The sequence below is a fragment of the Brassica rapa genome, chromosome A05, assembly GCF_000309985.2.
Source record: "Brassica rapa cultivar Chiifu-401-42 chromosome A05, CAAS_Brap_v3.01, whole genome shotgun sequence".
Lineage (NCBI taxonomy): Eukaryota > Viridiplantae > Streptophyta > Magnoliopsida > Brassicales > Brassicaceae > Brassica > Brassica rapa.
Window position 1 is genome coordinate 1,459,394 of NC_024799.2, and position 22,588 is coordinate 1,481,981.

A 22,588-nucleotide genomic window follows, 5' to 3' on the forward strand; every position below is an offset into this window, starting at 1 on the left:
TTTTTTTCTTGGATTTTTTTAATCCCTTTCGGATTTGGGTCGATGATATTCAATATCCAAACTACTGTAGACCGATTCAGTACTTTTACCTGATGATTCCACCATGAGGAATGTTGCTAAGAAGCATTCATTTGAGCTACCCATAGGACTTTACCTTGCTGTTCTCCAAACAATAGATTATACCAGAGAACCATCTATAGATCGTCTTCTGTATTGAAATTATTCATTTTAAATAAATCTGAATCTTTGAAAATAATAAAGAAAAAAAAAACTCTTGCAGAGGATCTTTACACGAAATGAAATAAACCACCAAACAAGTCCAAAGTAAACTGTATAAACCCTTTCCAGTAAACAGTATAAACCTCTTAGAAGAGAGAAAACCTCAAACAGTTACTTTCCGCAAACAAATTGTACTCTTCACCTACTGTCCTCTCTTTCTTCTTCTTATTAATGTCGCCAAACACATGGTCTCCCGAGAACTGCAAGGAGAAGTCCCCCAAAACCCCATCTTTGGGATTAGCAGGATTCGACCTACTTGCTGTAGAAAGAGCAACCGGCCCACCAAAGTGGAACAAGGAGAAGTCCTCGCCACTATCAGTTTCCTGACCTCTTCTGCTTGGAGTTTTCACTGGAGACATTCTGTTTATTTTCCTTTCATCTGCTGCTTCCTTCAGATAACTGTGCTCAAGTGGCTCAAGAGTTTGAACTTGTTCAACAGTGTTGACTTCAGCATACGGATGATAAAGGGGAGCTGGCCCGGAGTTGTAGAAAGGGGTTGCTGAATGGTTCAATGGGGTCCCGTACTGCAGGCATAACGGTGAATCTCCATTCAGATTGTATCCAAGAGTACCTGCGTACACATAATGGTTAGGATGAGGGAAGGGCATCAATCCATTGGCTGGAGCTGCAGACCAAGAGACTGGAGCTTGATGGTAGTAACCCATTGTTGCAGGAGACTGGAAGACAGGCAACGGTATACTCTGGTTAAGCATTTGAGGAAACATCATGCTTTGTGGCTGGGACAGGTAGGAACCAGTTATAACACTGGGTACCGTATTGTCCAGGCTTTGGCTAAGAACCGTAGAAGGAGTTTCTGATAATTTACTTTCCTCGTTTTCAACTGGATGGTTGGACATTTTCTTAATCCTTAGAAGGTCTCTTTCATCGATACTCTTCTCTGTCTCCTTCTCTATCATCTTCTCGTGACAGTCATGCATTTCATTGTCCACTAGTTTCTCTTCCAAGTCAGACATCGGGGAGGATACAGTGTTTCTGCTGTTTGAAGACGATGTATTGCTGTCTCCTTCACTGAGACATGAAGAGCAATTATCTGAACTGGAGCTTCTACTCATTATAGGATCTTTCGAGTACATGTCATCATTCTTCGATATTAAGTGAACTTCCATCTTCTTGTCTTCCTCAATTGGATTAATATAATTACCAGAAAACCTGATGCAATCACTACCCAACTTTTCTGAAGCATTGCATTCAGACTGTGTATCAGCTAACTTCACAGCGAAACTAACATCGACAACCTCTTCTGCATCAGAGTGTGAGCTGTTTCGCGGATGCTTCACCTGCGTGGAGTCCAAAACCTTTCTCACAGTTACTGGCATACCTCTGGCTGCCGATATATTAGATTCTGCCTTTTCCCAGTATCCATTACTGGGTTTGTAACTGCAAGAATGGTCATCGTACCTCTCACCATTCCTCTTGTCTGAACACTGAAACCCCTGATGAGACCTAATGCTGTTTGGTTTACCACCAGGCTTCGAAGCTTTCACCCTCAGATTTTTATTTGACCCATTAGGATGTCTTGAAGACCGTTCTATCCATAATCTTTCCGTCTGATGAACAGGTCCTGGGCTATCATTTGTACAGCACCCATTTTCATGATCTATAATCTCTTTATCAGTGCTATCAGAATAGTGGGTCTCCGCGGTTGAAGTAATGCAACCATCCAAACACTCTCCATCTTGATCATCAGGAGTACCAGGTGAAGACAATTCTACATCTCCAGTTTCAATTCCTGTGTCCTCACAGTTTATGGTGTTGTTTGACTCCTCATCAAGATTCATAGAGCCTTCTTCTGCTCGTTTTTCTCGTTCCTTATCAATAAACTTTGGGTTCTTCTGCTCTTTTTCCTTCAACCTCTCTTTTCTACGAAGTTTTTTCTCCCTTTCTTTTGTTCTTTTCCGCTCTTTTCGCTCCTCTTCTTCACGCTTTTCTTTTTCTTCTTCCTCAAGAAGCTTATTCTGCAAGTGTTAAGATGATGAAATTGTTGGACAGAAAATGGGTAACATGTCATGCGAAATTGCACAAATAGTCAAAAAGTACAATCAAGATAGCAAACAAACCTGCTTCTCCAAGGTGATAATTTCCTTGCAGGCAACATGAACACGTTGTTCTAGTAGTTTCGATGAGAGGCAGATAAATATAATGTGGGCATTTTGACGGGCTGTACCATCCCTAAATGCCTTTTCAACCTAAGACATTATTATGAAGAGAAGGTGAACTTAGAGAAATACACCTACATAAAGCGCAGAATAAAAACAGAAGAATCTATAACAAACCTGCTCCTTGAATATAACCATTGCAGCATCTAGAAGAAACTCTCGAGCAAGTTCTGGACTCTTAGCGTGCTTTTGTGGACGGAAGCACTCACCATCAAGCTCATTCCCATCTTTGTCCATCGCGACTTCATTCTTATATATTTATTGGAAATACAATGAAAATATTTTAGCAAGGGCCAAGGAGATATCATATCTGCAAAGTAGTAAATATCTAAAGGGTCTCAATCAAAAAGCAGTGAAGCTTCGATTACCTCTTCTTCCTCAACCTCTTCGGCATGCTCAAAAAACATTCGGATGCATTTCCCTCTTTTAATTGTAACAAATCCATCCCCAACCACAAGCCTTGAATGAACGCATTGTTGGCATCCCAATGCATGGGCTTTGACTGATATCTCGGAGGAGCGACCATTTTTCTTAAATGCCCTAAGAGTAATGTAGCATTCTTTTAACCCATGAAGGTCTAGGCCACTGGCTTGGGCACTCTTATTACTGCCCACTCGTTTGAACTCAAGGATGTCGGTTTCGCCTTTTTCAGTTCCAATAGCCCACTCAAACTGATGATATCCAGCATTCTCAGTAAAATGTTGACTCCAATCTGCTCTAACGGAATTACTTCCCACCTGAGATATTGCAATGACACTTCTCATTCTACTTGCAATATAAACCTCTCAGGTGCACTGGTAAAGCTAACTCTTGCAGTATAGGAATCCGCAAAGAGGAAAAGGTTAAGAAAGATAAAAGACCTGATATTGAAAGGCTGTATCGGCAGCACAAAACCACTCGGTACATTGTGGTTTCCTTTGCATTCGTTTAAGTTCCTTGAGCGATTTAAACTCCCGGATAACATTTTTTCTGCAGTCTCTACAAAACTTCTTGCAGTCAAATCTGTAGATTGAAAGACCATGAAAGGAAGATTAAGAGAATACAACTACTCGGTAATGCATGCAATTGAGTGGAGAAACCAGATCATATCTAAACACATTGTGACAGAAGAACATCTAAAAAAAATTCCGAAATCAACAAATAAAAAAACCTGGAAGTTAGTCTATCAATGAAATCCTCTTCTTTCATAGTGAAAAGTGACTGTCGGCTTTCGTCTTCTAGAGCAGACCAAAAATCAACTAACGTCTCACAAGAGAGCCACGTTGTATGCAAAGCACAAGAGTCTCTTGTTCCATAACCTTTGCCATAACCTTGACTTATCCAAACCCTTCCATCACCACCACAAGCATCAGGATAAAGCAACTCACGCTCCCTCTCTCGCACACGTGCACTCTCAAACACCTACAAACAACAACCAATACATTTAGCTCACCCCAAAGAAAAACTGAACCGACCAGGATTGGATTGAACTTACATTCTGCAGCACTTTGAAAGATTTGGCATACAAATAGCAATCAAGAACCGTGAGCGATCCGTCCCTCGCGGCGGCGAGGCCTCCCCATTGACTCAGAGCTGAGGTATTACAAAAGTTACGGGAGAGAAAGGTTTGATCTTTCGGCGAGGACTTGCTACTTCCTTGCGAAACAATCTGCAAGAAGCATTCTAGAAGCAGTGAATTGCATCTAGAGCAGCACATGCTCTTGCGCGCCTGCTCAAAGAGAGCCTGCCTGTCGATCCTGAGAAGCTCCTGCCTAGCTCTCGGAGACAGCTCACTCCAGAACTGTGTACATAACAACATTCAATTTCATCTATCAAATCAACGAAACTGATACAACGAATGGGAGAAGAAGAAGAAGAAGGACCTTGTCGAGCTGCTTGTAGCTGACACCATCGACGTCACTGGACCAAAACCCAGACGAGGAGTGATCATCCTTGTGTGATAAACCCAGCATCTAAATCGAATCGAATCGAATCGGGGGGGGAGAAAGCAATCGATCGAGATCTATAATTGGGGTGAATGAATCCTGATTACGATGTTTGCTCCGGGATTGAGATCTCTTCTCGTATGTAGAGGAATCGAATCGGAATTGGATTGAATCGGGGGAAGAAGGAGACGCGACGAAGACGATGACGATGACGATGAGATTCGCGGAGCTAAATATAATCTTAGAGAGAGAGAGAGAGAGTTGCTGGTTGCGAAAGAGGGTTTAGAAAATGATAAAATAAAACCTAAAAATGTGCAAGAGATCTATCGAAATGTACTTTCCTCTGTTACAGAGAGTAACAGACTTTTTTTTTTTTTTCCGTCAACTGATTATATAGATGAGATGAAACTGATACATGACCAACGAACGAAGGAATGTCCGTGGTTAGCTAAGCCGGCAGACAACACAATATCTCCGGAACTAAAACCCATAAAGGGATGCATAAGCCCAAACAACAACAAACCAGGGCAACTTTAGACTAACACTTCAAACAAAGTAACAAGACTCGTAGACAGCAGGTAGAACTCATGACAAAACAAAGAAATCTAAATGATAGAAAATCTATGAAAGCTGTTTAACGTGAATGCCCCTGGCCAAACCACCGAAAAACCACTCCCTCCTAGTACAACGAGGAAACACCTCAGAACCCAAGTAACACAAGCTTCACAAACCGGCAAGGAAGAATCTCTCAGATTCTGTCAACCTCCGGACACGGCTGAGTCGTACACACGACTGATAAACGCCAAGGAATGAAGCCACAACCAAATCAAATCTCCACGAGATCTGAACAAGAAACTAGGAGCCAAGCCCACCAAATCCGGAGCACAATGAGCACAGGCCACAAACGGCATAAAGACGGATCATAGGAATCCATAGAAACCTCTACCCATTTAGATAAACCTGAAATAGAGAGATCCACACAAGAAGTCCAGAGATATGCAACACAACAAAACTAACCAGGCTGAGATTTGTATAACAAGAGCTTTGTAGCAAGGCCACACCGTTAATCACCAGATTCGGAGCTTTTATCAAAAATCTGCAACAGATCTGGAAGTTTCATTGATTTGCTCGAAGCATATCTCTCAAAAATGGAGTCACAGTCACGAACCAAACTACAACCAGACAACGATGAAGCAAGACAGAGATTGGGACCGGCGCCGGTGCTGACAGAGCCACCACGCGCCGGTCGTCGGAATTCACGCGTTCGGACGGGAGTGCAGGAGCAGAGAGAAAACGAAGCGATGTTTATATTTTCAGTTTTGTCGCTCTCTGGAGTAACAGACTTTTTCTTTACACATTTTGGGGAGGTAACTAAATAATTTATTTAAAATTTTCTATCCACATAGTAGCAACATATTAAAATCAAAAGAAAACATTATTTTCATTTATGTTGCTGTCATTCCATTTTGCTAGTCTTTTAATTAGTTGTACTTTCCTCTGTTACAGAGAGTAACAGACTTTTTCTTTATACATTTTGGGGAGGTAATTTAATCATTATTTACACAATAATAGAAACATATTAAAATCAAAAGAAAAAAATGATTATTTTCATTTATGTTGCTGCCATTTTGCTAGCCTTTTAGTTAATGTAATTTACTTTGTTTCAGAGAGTAACTGACTTTTTCGTTATACATTTTGGGGGTAAATTAATAATTAATAATTATTTAATATTTTCAAATCCGCATAATAGCAACATATTAAAATCAAAAGAAAACATGATTATTTTCATTTATATTGCTGCCATTTTGCTAGCTTTTTAATTAATGTAATGTGTAAAATTAAGTCAATACATTAAATTTTGTACAGTCCACATAATTTTTTTTTGTTGACAAGAGCATATATTATCATTTTTAATGAATCTATATTTTAAAAATAGTCTCGAAAATATACACTAGATTAAAATAGTCTCAAACATTGTCTTTAGTTTAGATCCGACAATTAATTCAATATCCCTTATATATTATTTGAGAATCATTGCAACATTTTTTGTAGCCACGTGTCATCACTAGAATGATTCTTAGAATCCTTAGAGAAATAAGTTGGTCCATCTAAATATATAATAAGCTTTTTATTAAACTACAATAAATACATTATTAATGTGCTTCATTATTTCCTTAAATAAGATTACGGAATTGCCTAATATGGCTAGAGTATATATATGACAATTAATGATTTTGAATAATAAAGATTTGATAAAAATAAGTGTGTATTATAATTATATTTGTTTATTTTTAAGCTATTAAAATAAATTAAACAATCATAGTAACCATATAATAAAAATTAAAAAATATTATTTATATATTATATTTTGAATTTTTAAAACGAGTATAAATTACTAAAACTGTTAAAAGTTTCACATTCAAATTTTGTGATCTATGATTTAAAACTTTTGTTATGACATGATACAAATAATTAAAAATTAATATAAGTTGAAAGTCTCATTTATTAAGTATCAAAAATAAAAAGTATATAAATATATGTATCATTTTAAATTAAACTATATGCCATATAAAAGTACAAAAATATCATAATTTTGAAATTTACTTTGAACATTTTTTTGATAAAATTTTTGAAAAAGTATTGACAACTTAATTTCTTTGAGAAGCATTGCAAAATTTTTGAAAAAGTATTATTTGAGAAGCATTGCAACATTTTTTTGTAGCCACATGTCATCACTATAATGATTCTTAGAATCCTTAGAGAAATAGGTTGGTTCATCTAAATATATAATAAGTTTTTTATTAAACCATAATAAATACATTATTAAATATGTTTCATTATTTCCTTAAATAAGATTACGGAATTGCCTAATATGCCTAAAGTATATATGACAATTAATGATTTTGAATAATAAAGATTTGGTAAAAATAAGTGTGTATTATAATTATATTTGTTTAATTTTAAGCTATTAAAATAAATTAAACAATCATAGTAACTATATAGTAAAAATTTAAAAAATTATTTATATATTATATTTTGAATTTTTAAAAACGAGTATAAATTACTAAAAGTGTTAAAAGTTTCACATTCAAATTTTGTGATCTATGATCTAAAACTTTTGTTATGACATGATAAAAATAATTAAAAAATAATATAAGTTGAAAGTCTTATTTAATAAGTATCAAAAATAAAAGATATATAAATATATGTATCATTTTTAATTAAACTTTATGCCATATAAAAATATATAAATATCTTAATTGTGAAATTTATTTTGAACATTTTTTGATAAAAAATTTGAAAAAAATATTGACAACTTAATTTTTTTAAATATTATAAATTACTTAAACCATTAATCCCACATTGAAAATTTTGTTATCACTAATTTAGATTTTTTGCTATAAAAGATATAAATGATAAAAAAAATATGAGCAAAAAGCATCATCTAATAAATATTATATTAAAATATACCATATATATGTTACTATCATTTAAGTTTAATTATATATCATATCAAATAGAAATATTTTTTTGATTTATAAAATTTATTTATATGTTCGCACCAATTTAATTATATAAATAGTAGATAATGACTTTTTAATTATTCAATATATATTTATTATTTCATAATATGTTATAAACATATAATATATAAAATAATTTATATATATAATGTTCATTCCGCGCAAGGCGCGGATCTTAACCTAGTTTTGTGTATTACCTAATCAATGTAGCCAGGCTAGACCAAAAAAAGAGGGCTTTAAACCAGTAAGTTACATTCCAATGACAACATCTCGTTGACAGAAAAAAATAATGACAACATCTTACAACAAGAAGGAAAGAGAGGAAGAGAGCCAGAACAACAACAAAAACAAAACCAAGAGAATTGGTTAACTGGTAATTCAGGAAGAAGACTCATGACCGGCCGGTTTGGAGTTAAGGAGAGGCTGAAGTGCCTTGACAACAATGGTCATGTTAGGCCGGAAATCCGCCTCATACTGAACACACAAGGCCGCCACGGCAGCCAACTGTTCGACGACCACCACAAAGAAAAGAAAAGTCAGCATTAGAAAACTAATAAACCACAAGATCCTTCCTCATTACTCATATTAGCTTAGACTTTTAGGTAGCTATGATTCAGTATGAGTAAAAAACAAAAAAAACTTATCTAAATACACCATCCCCATTCAAACATATGTGATTCATCTCAATGCACTCAAAATGTTATGGATCTTCTTACATCATGAATAAAAATAGATAATTTACATACTTCCATCTAAATTGAAGTTGAAAGTTCAAGAAACTCGATACAAAAACATTTAGCTACTAAAGAAGCCTGAACATCATTTTGAAACTATCTACATGCAAATAAGTTTCTACATGCAAATAAGTTCGTTAATAATTTAATGGTTAAGAAGAGCCGAAGTACCAAAAATAACGGACCTTCGCTACTGCTTTGGGAGGGAAGTCATTGTTAAGCTTCGGATCTATGCATTGTTTAACTTTGTCTTCACTTAGTCTCGGAGTTGCCTGCAAAAACAATACAAAAGTAAAAGGATTTATAACTTTTATAATAACACAATAAGGGTATCAATCCTTTGGAACATGCATATTTACTTTAATTAATATGTGTACGTACCCAGGTAACAAGACTTTGTTGGCCTTTAGGCATGGTATGATCTACGGGTTTTCTTCCCGTCAAGAGTTCCAAAAGCACAACACCGAAACTATACACATCACTCTTCTGTGTTATCTGTCCCGTCATAGCATACCTAACACAAGATTACCCTTGTAAGTTATCAAGAACAAATACATAATCTTTACTAGAACAATATGAGATGATTAAAAAAGATGAACTAATTGGTTTATGGTACAGTACTCTGGAGCGTGATAGCCAAACGTTCCCAATACACGAGTAGAATGAAGCCTCGCGGCAGTATCTGAAGATGCGTTGGTCAAGTTGAAATCAGCCATTTTGGCTACAAAGTCATCAAACAACAAGACATTGCTCGACCTTACGTCCCTGTGGACTATTGGTGGCTGGACCTTCTCGTGAAGGAACTCAAGCCCTCTGGCTGCTCCATATGCGATCTTGACCCTTTGGTTCCAGTTCAGCACCGGTCCTGGCTCAGCCCCTTGCACGCCCTTTCTCCCTAAAGACCAATCCAATATCACATATATAGTCCATAACAAAACATGAGTAGCTAATGAGAGTTGAATTTTACGTACCATGTAACACATCGTGTAATGAACCTTTAGTTGCGAACTCGTAGACAAGAATGCGGTAGTTTGCTTCCAAGCAGTAACCCACCAGTTCCACAAAATGTTCATTTTTAAGCCGTGACACCACCGATAACTTGCCATTTTAATACAAAGAAATTACTTAAAAACAATTATTAGATTAATCTTGGTTAAATTAATTTAGCTGAAGGGTTGTAATATTTTTATGTGCGTACCTGTGAGGTGAAATCGGAGTCAGGTTCTTCAGAAGAGCTAGCATCAAGCTTCTTAATAGCAACATCACCTCCATTATACTTAGCTTGGAAGACACGTCCATAAGAGCCTTCACCGATCAGTGCCTTGTTTCCGAAGTTACCTGATATTTTGTTCAGCTCATCCAATGGAATAGAAGGGATCTCTATAGGTAAAACCTTTGCAGGAGCTCCTGATCTCGGTGCGTTTGTATTCCTCGGCTCTCCTCTGTTCCCGCCGCCTAATCACAAACGCATGCAAAACGCAAACGCTCATTCACAACAAAGTCAGGGATAAGGGTTAGGGGCGAGGAGAAGTTAGGGATTTGTTACCGCCAAAATTGTTATTTCCGGCCTTGTTAGGAGGCGCTGATGAATACTGGTTTGCTGGCGGACCGGCGGGCTCCTCATCCGCACCTCCGCAACAAAACATACCTTCAGATCTTTTTGTCTTGTTCTTATTCTTGTGTATGTTGGATTCTCTTTATGTCAATCTCCGTTTTATCTGTTAATAACATCTTTTAAAATGTGTTTTAATGTTTATGAATCTAATTTCTTTATTCTATGGAGAAAAATAACGATTTTGAATTTGCAAAACATTTTTTCATATCATATCACGAATGATGGTAAAAAAATCCAGGAAATGAATGATTGTTACCTTGATTCTGCCATCGAATCAACACCACAAGAATGATGATGATGAATACTCTAGATGACCAACAAAAGGATCTGTTTACGAGAAGTTTGAATAAAATCAACGTCCAGTTTCTGGAAAAAAGATCAACGATCTTGGAATGTTTTGGAAGTTTGACAAAGAGAAAAAGAAATGAATTCTTGCAAGTCTCTTTGTTTCTCTCTTGCGCGATAAAATCGGGAGAAGAAAAAAGAAACACATTCGCATATTGCATTTTTAAAAGATAAATTTAAATACTCAACGTAGGAAATGTGAAGTGTTTGCCTTCACGTCTGGCACGTCCTCTCTGGACCATACTACTAGTAATTTATCTTTGCAATCATTTGAACATTTCTACATTATATTACACATCATTTGCCTGACAATTCATATTAGGTTTAAATTTCATCTATCATCTTGACACAGTTGATCAGTCTCTAAGATAAAGCATCCAGATAATAACTCTCTTCAAGGGTTAAATTTCCTGACAGAAAATCATCTATCAGCGCCCACCATGATGACCACCCCATGCACGTACGTGTATACATATGTATATTCCCTGTGTCTAGTTGTGAATCATACTGCATGAAAAAAAAAATCCAAGAACAGAACCACAAGAACCTCCTCTTTTGCTTCATCTCTAACCAAAATTCATCAAAGGTTATAAAATGAATCATAAAAATGCTCGTCGCCTGAGAGATTCGAATTCTCGCGGGGAAACCCCATGTACTTAGCAGGCACACGCCTTAACCACTCGGCCAAAGCGACTTGTTTTGTTCGGAAATAAACTTAGTGTTAATTTAGACACGATAATAATTGGAGAAGTCAACTAAATTCATGTATATTCATCAGATGAGAAATGGACATTGGACTAGCATAAAGTTGAACAGATACAAATTCTATGATTCGAATACATCATTAATATTTTGATACAAAATGAACAGACTGGCCTATGAATCTATGGTAATGCCAACTACAGAGTTTGATTCACCATATTAAAAAAAAAAAAGAAGTTGGACTAACATAATCTGAACAGATATATTTTATATATAAGCGGTTGACTATATTATTAAATTTTTTTGACTCAATAATCATCCCTAAGCATAAACCAAAAAATTCAAAAATCCAAAATCCAAAAAATAAAACTAAACTAAACAAAAACAATTAAAATTGCATGAAAGTCGTAAACCACTCTTAAGCCAATCTCCTCCTCCTCAGTGGAGGAGAATCTGCACTGTCTACATCAGAGACCCTTGAACCGTTGTTCTCATGTGGCCTTCTCACAGATGAAGAAGTCGAAACAGTCACCATAGAATCAATCTCAGCTGCAGTATCAACTTGACTCTCTGAGTTCATCACCCCAATTATGCTTGAGAACGAATCTCTGTCCTCCCCACCAACACTAGGAACGTTGTTGAGCTGCTCATCAAACGTATGCCTCATCAAATAAGCATCCTCTAATCTCTCAGCAGCAGTCAACACAGGAGAAAACGGCACCGTCAATCTTGCTGCCTGCATCATCTGCCTCTGGATGATGGCTGCCCCCATCTGTCTAAAATCATCTAACGGTGCCGCCACCAATGGTGCACTAGACTGGTTCTGCTCTGCTCTAACTCCTCTTGAAGTCATAACCCGGCTAAGAAATTGTCTAGCTGGTGTTTCTCCTGTCCTAGGTTCCCTTTGTCTAATCCCTTCCGTCCCTACATAGCCTGACCTCTCAAGAGTAGTCCTCAGACTCTCCACACGCCTCGCTTGAGGTCTTGATGGGATCTTCTTGTTCTTGTCTGAACCCCCCTCTCCAGAGACTCTTTTGTTCTTCTCCCCACGGCCATAGATTGGAGTCAAGGTCTTCACCGATACTTCCCCTTTGCAAACAGGACACTCCTTCGCTTCCGAGACCTGTAGCCACCGGTAAAGACAAGACCAGCAGAAGAGATGTCCACAGTTGGTTACAACCGGTTCTTTAGACAAGTCCAAACACACATAGCAATCGAAAAAGCTCCCTTCGCTTCCAACGCTCTTCTCAACAACTCTCTTCTCCTCTCTCACACTGTCTTCTTCAATCACTTTGTTCCCGTTCTCGCACTTCTTAGACTCCTCCTCGCCAGCTGGTAAGGCAGAGGGGATGATTAACTGACTCAACTCTATCAATGGGCTATGAGTCTCCCCAGGAGGAACCTGACGAACATCTACCTGTCTTAAACTCGACCAAAACCTTCTCAGAGGTTCAGATTCTCCATTCAATGGTCCATTACCCCAAGCAGAAGCATTCGTTACCTCAGGGCCAGGACCCAGATTCAAATCAAGGTTCACTCTGCTTGAAATCTCCTCTCCCATCAATAAACACACAAAAATTAAAACTCCTTTGGATCTTTTGTTTTATTCACTGCATGAAATAAAACATAATGTTATAAGATTCACGAAGATGGTTTGTCTCCTGTCTTGTTAGTATCAAACCAAATCAATTATTCTATAACCGAACACAATCATGGATCTCTTTCCCCAAATTCTGAAACCCTAATTCGCAAAAAACCCTAAATTGAGATTTAACATTGTAAAAACCCTAAAGCTCGTGACTTTAAGACAATTAACCATCAGGAGAGTAAACCCACCGTCTAAAAAACCGAACTTGAGACAAATTGTGTTGAAAAAAGAGAATTACGGAAACCTCAAAAAGTGAATTGAGTCAAATTGGGTGACGATGATCGTCACTGAGCTTCGAACCTTCTCGCCTTCTCGGATTCGTCAATGGAATCTTCGCTTTCGTTCGGTACGATCAAATCCTGTGTCAATTATTAAAAAAAATAAAAGTCGGACAAGACTCTGTATTTAAAATCAGACAGGAAGAGAGAGAGAGAGAGAGAGAGAGAGAGAGATTAGTTGCAATCTCTTTGACCAGATTACATGTACAATTTTGGCTATTTTATATTACACTTTTATTTTCTTACCAAAGATTTAGTAATGAATCACACAACTATTTAAAATTTTGGTTAAATATAATTAATTATTTTGAAAAGATATGAATCATGATTAATTAATATCGTAGAGATAATGCATTTCCATAATATGAAATCAACCTTATCAAATAACTAATAACCAGAAGTAAACATATGAAATAGTGATTGTGTTTTTAGGTAAATAAGACAAAAACTGGCTTGATGATAAATAAAATCTGATAATTTCCTTTTTAAAAAGTTTTAAAAGCATTGCATAAACTGACTTGAAATAGTAGAATGATTAGTCTTTGTCGAAAAAATATAATAGTAGAATGAATAGTATCATAGTTATCAGTGTGAATGATAACTTCTTTCTTTTTCTTATAAAAAGTTCCTGCGAGTTATAAGGTATAAGATTATAATTTCTATCTGTATAAGTTTGATAAAACAAACTTTGATAGTTGAGATAGTAAAATAAAATTTCTGAAGTGTTTTTTTCATAACTGTTTCATGTAATTTACATGAGATTTCTATTAACTTAATTAACTATATAATTAAATGTTTTCTTTACTAATAGTATTATTTTTCAAAATGTCTGTGTGTTTTTTATTCATTATTATGAAGAAGGAGGTAAAAAATAATATTTGGAGTATGCATATAGATAACTAAACTCTACTCATATAAGATCAAGGACATCATCTCTCAGCAATCAACATGATGAATGTAATGGAGACAAGAAATAACTGAACGCTACTGTCTCATTTACAATCCTCCCAATCCATCATAGGAGCAACTCATCTCCAACCACTGATCACCAGCTCTGCGAAAATCACTAAAGGCCAACACCACATTTGCATTGACGTAGGAAAAGCTCGCACGAGGTCACTTAAAACAAACTAAAGCAGCACCTAAGTAGTGTGTCGAAAGATACATAAACATTGATAAATATACACTTTTTCATCAGACATATATAGCAGATGGGTCGGTTCAAAGCCTTCAATATCACAAGTAGAAAACACGCTTCGTCTTTCATCAGAAAAGTCAGACAAGAAACGAATCAATGTCTCGTTCAGCTAGACCACATATGGTAATGTGTGTAAATTGCATTAAAAAGAAAGAAACATACTCTCAGCTCTAAACTGTTCGTTCTTTCATACGTAATAAACTATCATAAATATAGAAATTAAGTGGCAAAATAAAAACACATATAATTTCATACTTTCAAGATATTCACAATTGGAAAAAGTACCTGAATGAACGAGGTGCACGTTAAGACGCCCGCTCGTGTTGTTTCTATCCTACACCTGCACAATAACAAAGAAAAAAAGGAGCTGTTTTGTCGATTTTTGTCTTAATGTGACATGCCAGCCCATTCCCACCTATTTCAACGAGGGATGCAAGTGCTGGTGCAACATTATCGTTCCTCCCTTTTCTTATCATTGTTAATTTTTGTAATACTAAATAAAATATAATACGATCTCTATCGACTGATAAACAAATGTTAACAGTTTCACATGACAAACATAATATACTTAGTTTATATATTGGATGTGTACTATTGGATCATGAATATACTATGAATTGATTAGTTGTATCGTCCGAGCTAGCTCGAATACACTGTCTCTCCAGTACTTGCAAGAGTTGAATGGGGAATATAGAGAAGCAACAACAAAAACAAAGTGATAACAAACGAAAAAAAAACGTTATGAAGGAGAAAGAGATGTAAAAAAGGACCCACCCATGAAAGCTTAAGGATAAAACTTCTCTCCCTACCCACTCAATAAAAGGCATACATCAAATTTAATAGGGCTTATTTGTGATATAACCATAAAAAAAAATTAAATTAGTTTTGTAGAAAGAGGTTAGAGAGATGCAATTTCCCTATCATATTAGTTTATATATAAATAAAAATTAATTTTACTATCATATCAATTTTTAATATATTAATTCATTGGATTTTTATATCACATTATACATGTGTAACTACAGTCAAGTCAATAACAACCAATTTTCCAATCTTTTCGTAGGAGATACATTTACATGATTATTTATGTAAATTATTTCATAATCATGTTATCTAGTTACAAACTTGGAAAATTTAATCCTAGTAGTTGACCCGGCTAATAACACCAAATCAGTAATAATCAGACCATTATTACCACTGACCATTTTCTTACCGGTTATGTATTTTTCTAATAGATAAATACTTTAATGCAAGTACATAAAATGGTTTACTAATCTCAGTCATTCCAAGTTGGACTCTTCCTTTCTCAGTTACTACTAACTTACTTTTTGGGTGCAACAACAATATAAAAGTGTGTGGGAGAGAGAGAAGAACCATTACCAAGAAAACACAACACCACAAATCCTTTTTCTTCTATTTATTTTTCCAAGTCTGTGTTAACCCAAAAAAAAAAAAGATTACACTACAGTTCTTCTTTGGTGCAAACAAAAAGACCTGAAGAAAAAAAAAAGTAAAGAATCTCTTGTATCTTCTCTCCGGATGAGGATCCGTAAACGACAAGTGCCTCTTCCTCTTTCGTCTCTGTTACCTGTTCCTCTCTCAGATCTCTACTCTAACCGGTCACCGACGGCCACCGCTAGTTACTTCTGCGGCCAAGACAGAGACGGGGTTCTTGCTTCTCTTCTTCAGCTTTCTCAACCACCCGCGCCGGTTTCAGATGGTCAGCAAAGAGATGTGATTGACAAGAAGCAGGAGAAAGCTTTGGTGAGTTCTTCTTGTCTATACGTTGACATTAAATTAGAAACTCCTAATTAATGTTATTTATAATCCACAGTTCGACACTTGGGTGCAGTTTGTGTTGTATTAAAACCGTACTTTGTTTTTGTGTGTGTGTGGAAATAATAATTGATTTAGTTTACACTGGAGTTTCTTCATTTGCAGATTTTCTTATTAGAAGCAAATAATGTTTAAGGCCAGTTTTCAAAAAAAAAAAAAAACAAATAATGTTCAACTGCTCATCTTCATTTTTTTTCTTTTTTTCTTCTAAAAGGATGATGATGGTGTAAAGAGTAGTACTGATGCATCCGGCAGGTAAGTAAATTCGATCATAGCTATGAATCTTTTTATGAATCCTTACAGTTCCTTCTCATCTCTATTATAACTTTGTGGGTGTAATTACTAATTAGATAATACATAGTTTTTATTACTTTGTTAGAACCAGAAAGCTTTTGTTATATGTGAATATGTTTTGAAGATGAGCAATCGAGGTTGGATCTAATTATCCCCCAAATTTGTAAATTCATCTTAGTTTCTTTTGGTTTTATATTATCATCATTCTTCTCGCACACCTAAAACATTTGGGAATACAAAGAGAAGTAGTTAGCGATGATGACTATACTCAATAATACTCTAAACATGCACACCTCATGACGGTGCACGTTAGCATGTGATGCTTTTATGGTCCCCATATCGACCCTATTTATACTCTTTATCTTGTGTGCTGCTCTCTATTATTATCATTTTTTTCTTGCACTCATATATAAATCGCTTTCATCTCTTTATATTAAGTTTATTTTATTCCTTCTTGCTTCAAACATTCGCAGCAAGAACGTCAACCCCACAGGAGAATCTGACTCTTCAACACAAGGTACACGTAGGGCTTGATCGTTTTGGTGAAAATAAAACATGTTTTTAAGTTGCACCATTAACCATCTGTATGCAATACATAATAGTTGTCGAGAAGAATGAAAATGTTGTTACTTTGAGGAAGAGAAGAAGAGGCTTTATAAGCTTCGAGGAACAAGAAGACGAGGATGATGAGGAAGAAGAAGAAGCTAGTGGAGGCGGTGGTGGTAGTAAAGGGAAGAAGAAAGCCAAGAAGAGCGGTGCGTTAGAGGAAGGATCACGGTGCAGCCGCGTTAACGGTAGAGGATGGAGATGTTTTCAGCAAACTCTTTATGGGTATTCTCTTTGTGAGCATCATCTTGGTAAAGGAAGGGTAAGGAGCATGAACAAGAGTGCTGGTGGTCGTGGCGGCCGAGATAAGAAAAAGGCAGTGGTGGTGGAAGTGAAGAGCAAGAGAGTGAAGCTTGGAATGGTGAAGGCGCGTTCCATAAGTAGTTTGCTTGGACAAACCAGCACAAGTAGTGGTACTGTTGAGAGTGAGATAAGTGCACCTGCTGATCAGTTTGCTGCTTCTGATAAGTAAGTCTGTCGATCAGCGTTTACAGTTTTATGTATATTTTTTTATGTACATGATGATGATAAAGGACGTATCTCTATGTTTTGGGTGTGTGCACATTGTGCGTCTAGATTGATCGAGGACGTGATGGTTCTATGCACTCTTTTTGGTTTTTTTTTTTCAAAAAAGATTTATGACAGGAATGAATAGAACTATAAGTTCAACAAAAGAATAAACAGAACTGAAACAACAAAGACTATTGAGAAATTAGTTAGGCCATAGAAAAATAAATTAAAGCCGAGTATTTCTTTGATTCCTTACTGTATGATTTGATTATTAACAAGACGTTCTGGTGGGAATAAATTGAGAGCTAATTTAACAGAATTATATGTCTCGTAATTTTATATTTTGAAAAGATAAAATAATGCGGCTAGAAAGTAGGTATAACTTTAAGTTGGTGTATTGTGATTGTTTTGTCAATGTTTATGATGCATGGTGACGGTGGGGATAATGTAGTTTAATTAGGTAGAGCTTTTGTATATTATAAATAAAATTAGACTATGAAATTAGCTGAAATCATTAAAATTATTAATTAGATATGAAAGCATTTTTGACAACATAACATTGAACTTCAGAAGCTTCAGCTAGAATAAATACTCCCCATCTTTTGGTCTCTAACACATTAATAGTGACATGATGACTAGTTACACAAAAATTGATCAAAATGTTTTGCATTCACATCTGAAGTTTTCCTTTTACAATTGGGGAAACAACTGAAATTAGAAACAGAAACACTTTGTTCAGCCATTAACATGTGAACATCTGAAGTGAAAAGACACAGACATGGAAGAATGAATCAAAAATCCAGAAGCTGCTCCTTCCTGCAAGCTGTGAGAAGAAACGCTCTCACATTAAGTACTAAAGTTTATTACACCGAGTACATACATATATCTAGAGAGGAAGGATTGTAAAAACCTCTATTCACGGCTGCAAATGGTAATCAAGACTAAACGCTCGAATATCTGAAGGACTACTTCCAGGCCTGAGAAACAACCAAATCACATAACAAAACCATAAGTGAAACCGTTGTTAGTATCTCTCAAAACAATCACTCCCACACGCACCTTTTATTTATAGTACCATAGTGAAACTTTATCTTCCCCTTTTTAACATCTTCCAAATACTACCAAAAAAAAAAGAAAAATCTAGTGAACCAACACTGGAGAGAATATGAGACTGTTTTGTATCAATATACTCACCAGATTTAAAGTAACATAAATAGACGAAAACGCCAAGGAATCAAAGGGTATCTCGTCTAGTGCAAAGAGACGACACTCCAATGACTCAGGACCAGGCGCAAAATCAAGATTCTTCAGCTTTGCCAGGAATATAACATACGTCTGACTCCAAAAACCACATTAGAAGTACACACAATCATATGAACTAGTAGTAAGAACAGAGAACTACGTGTGTTACTTACTTGTCCAATAAGAGGAATATCAAGCTGCGCAAAGGGGGAAACAACTTCAACACTAGCTCCAGCTTCCTCCCAAGTTTCCCTCATCGCTCCTTCCGCAGCAGACTCTCCAACTTCTAGATAACCAGCAGGAAGAGTCCACAGACCGTGTGAAGGTTGAATGTTGCGTTTGCAAAGCAAAACCTTTCCTTCGTGCTCAACGAGACAACCCACAACCATCTTAGGATTCTGGTAAGCGATTTTGGCGCAGCGTGTGCAGATGGCTCGGAGCTTCTCTTCTCCGTCGGGAATCTCGTGCTTGGTGGGGCCTCCACACCATTGACAGAACTTTATCTTCCGAACATCGCCCTTGAGACCAACGAAAACAGAGGAAAAACAGAGTAAATACAAGAACGAGACCAAAGAATGAAAAAGATGTTTGAGAGAGATGGTTTAGAGACTCACGGAGACGAAAGTCGGAGACTTTGGAAGTGGGTCGGACCCGGGAAGCGAGGAGGAAGAGGACATTCGGGTCGGGTTGAAACAGAGTGTTTTCCGAGGAGAAGTCGAGAAAGTTGAGAGCTTTACGGTGGAGGAGTTGCGGGTCTTGGTCAATCTGGTTAACCCTGAAGAGCAACACAGGATCTGTACGGCTTTGAGCATTATACGACTGCGTTTTCACCGGAGTTTTTGTTTTTTTCAGATTCCGGCGTTGATGACTGTTCTCCGTCGCTGGCTAATCAATTTCGGTAGAAAGTTTTGAAATTTGAGGAGAGAGATGGCAATTAGAGATATGATTTGTTGAATGAAAAAAGCAGAGAGAATCCAAGTTATTGAATTCACAATGTTTAAGACAAGTGCTGAAAACCGGTTTAGTTTGACTTAGTTTCCGACCAAATTAACCGGTTAAGACACAGAAACAGAAGTGAGAGATATCGGTCAAATTAACCGGTTAAGACACACAGAAGCAGAGATAAGATTCAGTTTTTAGAAAGTTCAATAATAAAAGACAGATCAAAGGTATTTGCTTGGATCCTGTAGTATTGTTATGCTTTAGGATAAGCTTTGAAATGGTAACACTATGGATATATGAAAATATATAATCAAACACTATCTAAACTCTTTCGTCTTCAGTTCACAGCTAGCTTTTCGCATAAAGATTCATAAGCCACACTGCAGAGCTTGAACTTTGCTTCAGCCGCCTCCTGTTTCAATACAAATCATAGATTCAAGAAACAAATAGGAGAATGGAGATTTAAAAATGCGGATGATCTTATTTGGTTATATACCTTGCTAGAGCCTTGATGACGATCCGGATGCCATTTTAAAGCGCAAGTTCGAAATCTGATAAAATGAGAGTGGTGAGAAGATGAATGTATGGGTTGATATGATGAAGTGTAAGTACTTACGCATTTTTGACGTCTTTGAGGTTTAATGGACCTGAAGGACTCAAGCCAAGTGCTTGTCTATGAGAAGCTTGGTTTGGCTCAGACTCAGAGTCGCTGGATTCTGTTGAAGTATATCCATCTTCTTCTTCTTCTTCGTATATTCGATGTTTTGATCTCCAAGACTTCTTCTTAGAGTTGTTGGAGAACCTTGAAGAGTGGTCACGATGATGCCATCGAGGAGGTTCATCCTCTTCAAAAGTGAATGAAAAAGAGAAGCCTCGGGGTCCACCAAAAGCAGTCCGGAACACATAGTCAATGTCAAAGTCATCATCAGCTTCGCAAAAATCAAAGTTCCCTACACAATGGAACAAACAATATAGTCACTTACTTGATTATAGAAGCAGTGAACAATCTACATGCCAAAACCACTTACTTGGATCCCATTTGCCTTTGGTTTCCTTCTTGGCGTACTTTTTTTTGTACCACGACTTCTGCTTACGTGAGGAGGGCTCATCATCATCATCATACCCATCATCATGCCAACTCTGGACTCAAAAATGTTAGGCTCTAAAACACTAAAACATAAACCAAAACAATACACTACCATTTCCAAATCTTTTTTTTTTTTAACTATTGAATCATTAGTATTTTTCATTACGGACTATAGCTAAAACGTTACTTAAGATCAGATAAGATGAGACTATACCGGAAACATGTTTGCTGCGAAAGCATTGACATTGCGTAATAACTCTTGCTTCTCCCTCATTCTTCTGTTCCTCTTCTTGTGAACATATGATCTCTGCAGCAGATTAAATAAAAACCGAAAATCATAAATCCACCTGTTCAAACTCCCAAACACTAGTAAAAATGGTCGGGATTCAGACAAGTTAAACATCTCTAAAGTCCCAACATTGTGTCTGAACCATTAAACAGACCCCCAGATTCTCAATCTATCTAACTAAAGCTAAGAACATGTTCAGCCGATCCAGAGAAATGCCAAAGCACGAAACTTTAGCTAACGGGTTAACCCGAAAATCACATTCCCACATGTTCAAACTCCCAAACACTAGTTAAAATGGTCGTAATTCAGACAAGTGTACATCTAAAAGTCCCAACATTGTGTCTGAACAATTAGAGAAAACCCATCTAACAAAAGCTAAGAACATGTTCAATTGATCCAAAGAAATGCCAAAGCTCGAAGCTTTAGCTGATGGGTTAACGAAAAGAATCAAACTTTGCGGGAAGAGAGAGAGAGAGAGAGAGACTGACGGATTCCCAGGAAGTGCGGCGTTTGCGTTCCAAGACGGGGGTGGAATGAAAAAGCGCGGTTTTGAGGTGAGAAGCTAAGCTCTGTGGTCTTTGAATCGCAGCTCTAATGGCGGCGTTCATCTCTGTTAGATTCCGTGAGAGAGACAAAAAAAAAAGATTGCGTCTTTTCGGCGAGGGAGGAAGATAACCAAAAGCCGATGATGTGACTCGGGCGTGACTCAGTCGGTCGGACTCGCTCAATAGGGCGTATTCTCGTGGCTGGTATTTACTATTCACCACCGGTAAAAATTAAAAAAAAAAAACATTAAGCGGAGGAAAAAAGTTTTTTTTTTCATTTTTTACTGTTAAGCGTCACGAATAAAGTTACTGCACCCGTAAATTGAGTGAAACCACTTGGAAAATTAGAATATACTATTGGTTTTGTGTCTTTTGTTTTTTTCCGACCACTGATTTATTTTACTTTTTACATTTTCTTACCCCTGAGTGATAATGTATTAATGTGTCGTTCTGATTACTATTCTAGACATTTTAGAATTAGAACTGCTCTTAAAACTATTCAATCTTGGTATGCAATTTGTGTATAACTCGAGTGTTGATTATCGAAAATATATACTTACATTGGTTTGGTACAAATCATGATAGTTATTGTAAGTTTAAGTTAGAAATTTAAATAGTTTAGTGATAATTCTCTCTGACATTTGTTTTGTTTAGTTTCATAATATATACTCATTTTATGAAAGTAATTGTTATTTTTATTCATTAATCAGAAATCAGTGCTCTCCTATTTTATATATGTGTAAAATCATAAACTAGTAAATGTAACAATATCTAAATCATTTAGTTAAGAAATAGTGTTACATTATACATGG

The 22,588-nt window shown here is 36.5% G+C and overlaps 6 protein-coding genes and 1 non-coding gene across 11 annotated transcripts; 1 reads left to right on the top strand and 6 right to left on the bottom strand.

Moving 5' to 3' along the window:
- Positions 1 to 192: 192 nt before the first annotated feature.
- Positions 193 to 4,702, bottom strand: LOC103866603. Its single transcript, XM_009144546.3, has 8 exons — positions 4,319 to 4,702; positions 3,931 to 4,236; positions 3,607 to 3,857; positions 3,317 to 3,458; positions 2,825 to 3,193; positions 2,574 to 2,705; positions 2,358 to 2,486; positions 193 to 2,255 (listed from the first exon to the last, which is right to left on the bottom strand). The coding sequence occupies exons 1-8, from the start codon at positions 4,406 to 4,408 to the stop codon at positions 366 to 368; spliced, it is 3,309 nt and encodes a 1,102-aa protein (XP_009142794.2). The 5' UTR covers positions 4,409 to 4,702; the 3' UTR covers positions 193 to 365.
- A 3,412-nt stretch (positions 4,703 to 8,114) lies between these two features.
- Positions 8,115 to 11,305, bottom strand: LOC103866605 (probable protein kinase At2g41970). 2 transcript variants are annotated; one of them, XM_009144548.3, is made up of 8 exons: positions 10,511 to 11,305; positions 10,186 to 10,357; positions 9,838 to 10,094; positions 9,611 to 9,737; positions 9,261 to 9,534; positions 9,021 to 9,153; positions 8,825 to 8,911; positions 8,115 to 8,409 (listed from the first exon to the last, which is right to left on the bottom strand). In XM_009144548.3, exons 2-8 carry the CDS (start codon positions 10,283 to 10,285, stop codon positions 8,284 to 8,286), a joined length of 1,104 nt encoding a protein of 367 aa, XP_009142796.2. In that variant the 5' UTR covers positions 10,286 to 10,357; positions 10,511 to 11,305; the 3' UTR covers positions 8,115 to 8,283. The 2 variants fall into 2 exon arrangements, with proteins under 2 accessions (XP_009142796.2, XP_009142797.2); XM_009144549.3 differs by having other exon boundaries at positions 10,186 to 10,370.
- On the bottom strand, positions 11,212 to 11,293 carry TRNAS-GCU. Its single transcript has one exon. It is a non-coding gene; the product is annotated as a tRNA-Ser (tRNA).
- A 244-nt stretch (positions 11,306 to 11,549) lies between the features above and the next one.
- On the bottom strand, positions 11,550 to 14,907 carry LOC103866606. 3 transcript variants are annotated; one of them, XM_033292539.1, is made up of 3 exons: positions 13,138 to 14,907; positions 12,945 to 13,042; positions 11,550 to 12,911 (listed from the first exon to the last, which is right to left on the bottom strand). In XM_033292539.1, the coding sequence occupies exon 3, from the start codon at positions 12,860 to 12,862 to the stop codon at positions 11,720 to 11,722; it is 1,143 nt and encodes a 380-aa protein (XP_033148430.1). In that variant the 5' UTR covers positions 12,863 to 12,911; positions 12,945 to 13,042; positions 13,138 to 14,907; the 3' UTR covers positions 11,550 to 11,719. The 3 variants fall into 3 exon arrangements, with proteins under 3 accessions (XP_033148430.1, XP_018514234.1, XP_009142798.1); XM_018658718.2 differs by lacking the exon at positions 12,945 to 13,042 and having other exon boundaries at positions 13,138 to 14,906; XM_009144550.3 differs by lacking the exon at positions 12,945 to 13,042 and having other exon boundaries at positions 13,194 to 13,437.
- Positions 14,908 to 15,674: 767 nt separating this feature from the next.
- Positions 15,675 to 17,806, top strand: LOC103866608. Its single transcript, XM_009144551.3, has 4 exons — positions 15,675 to 16,189; positions 16,476 to 16,516; positions 17,029 to 17,072; positions 17,158 to 17,806. The coding sequence occupies exons 1-4, from the start codon at positions 15,965 to 15,967 to the stop codon at positions 17,631 to 17,633; spliced, it is 786 nt and encodes a 261-aa protein (XP_009142799.2). The 5' UTR covers positions 15,675 to 15,964; the 3' UTR covers positions 17,634 to 17,806.
- A 501-nt stretch (positions 17,807 to 18,307) lies between these two features.
- On the bottom strand, positions 18,308 to 19,884 carry LOC103866609 (nudix hydrolase 23, chloroplastic). 2 transcript variants are annotated; one of them, XM_018658734.2, is made up of 6 exons: positions 19,528 to 19,884; positions 19,087 to 19,431; positions 18,866 to 19,006; positions 18,731 to 18,789; positions 18,582 to 18,648; positions 18,308 to 18,494 (listed from the first exon to the last, which is right to left on the bottom strand). In XM_018658734.2, the coding sequence occupies exons 1-5, from the start codon at positions 19,723 to 19,725 to the stop codon at positions 18,588 to 18,590; spliced, it is 804 nt and encodes a 267-aa protein (XP_018514250.1). In that variant the 5' UTR covers positions 19,726 to 19,884; the 3' UTR covers positions 18,308 to 18,494; positions 18,582 to 18,587. The 2 variants fall into 2 exon arrangements, with proteins under 2 accessions (XP_018514250.1, XP_009142800.1); XM_009144552.3 differs by having other exon boundaries at positions 18,321 to 18,487; positions 19,528 to 19,879.
- A 136-nt stretch (positions 19,885 to 20,020) lies between these two features.
- On the bottom strand, positions 20,021 to 21,944 carry LOC103866610. Its single transcript, XM_009144553.3, has 6 exons — positions 21,720 to 21,944; positions 21,157 to 21,249; positions 20,884 to 20,995; positions 20,472 to 20,805; positions 20,352 to 20,406; positions 20,021 to 20,267 (listed from the first exon to the last, which is right to left on the bottom strand). The coding sequence occupies exons 1-6, from the start codon at positions 21,837 to 21,839 to the stop codon at positions 20,193 to 20,195; spliced, it is 789 nt and encodes a 262-aa protein (XP_009142801.1). The 5' UTR covers positions 21,840 to 21,944; the 3' UTR covers positions 20,021 to 20,192.
- Positions 21,945 to 22,588: the final 644 nt, after the last annotated feature.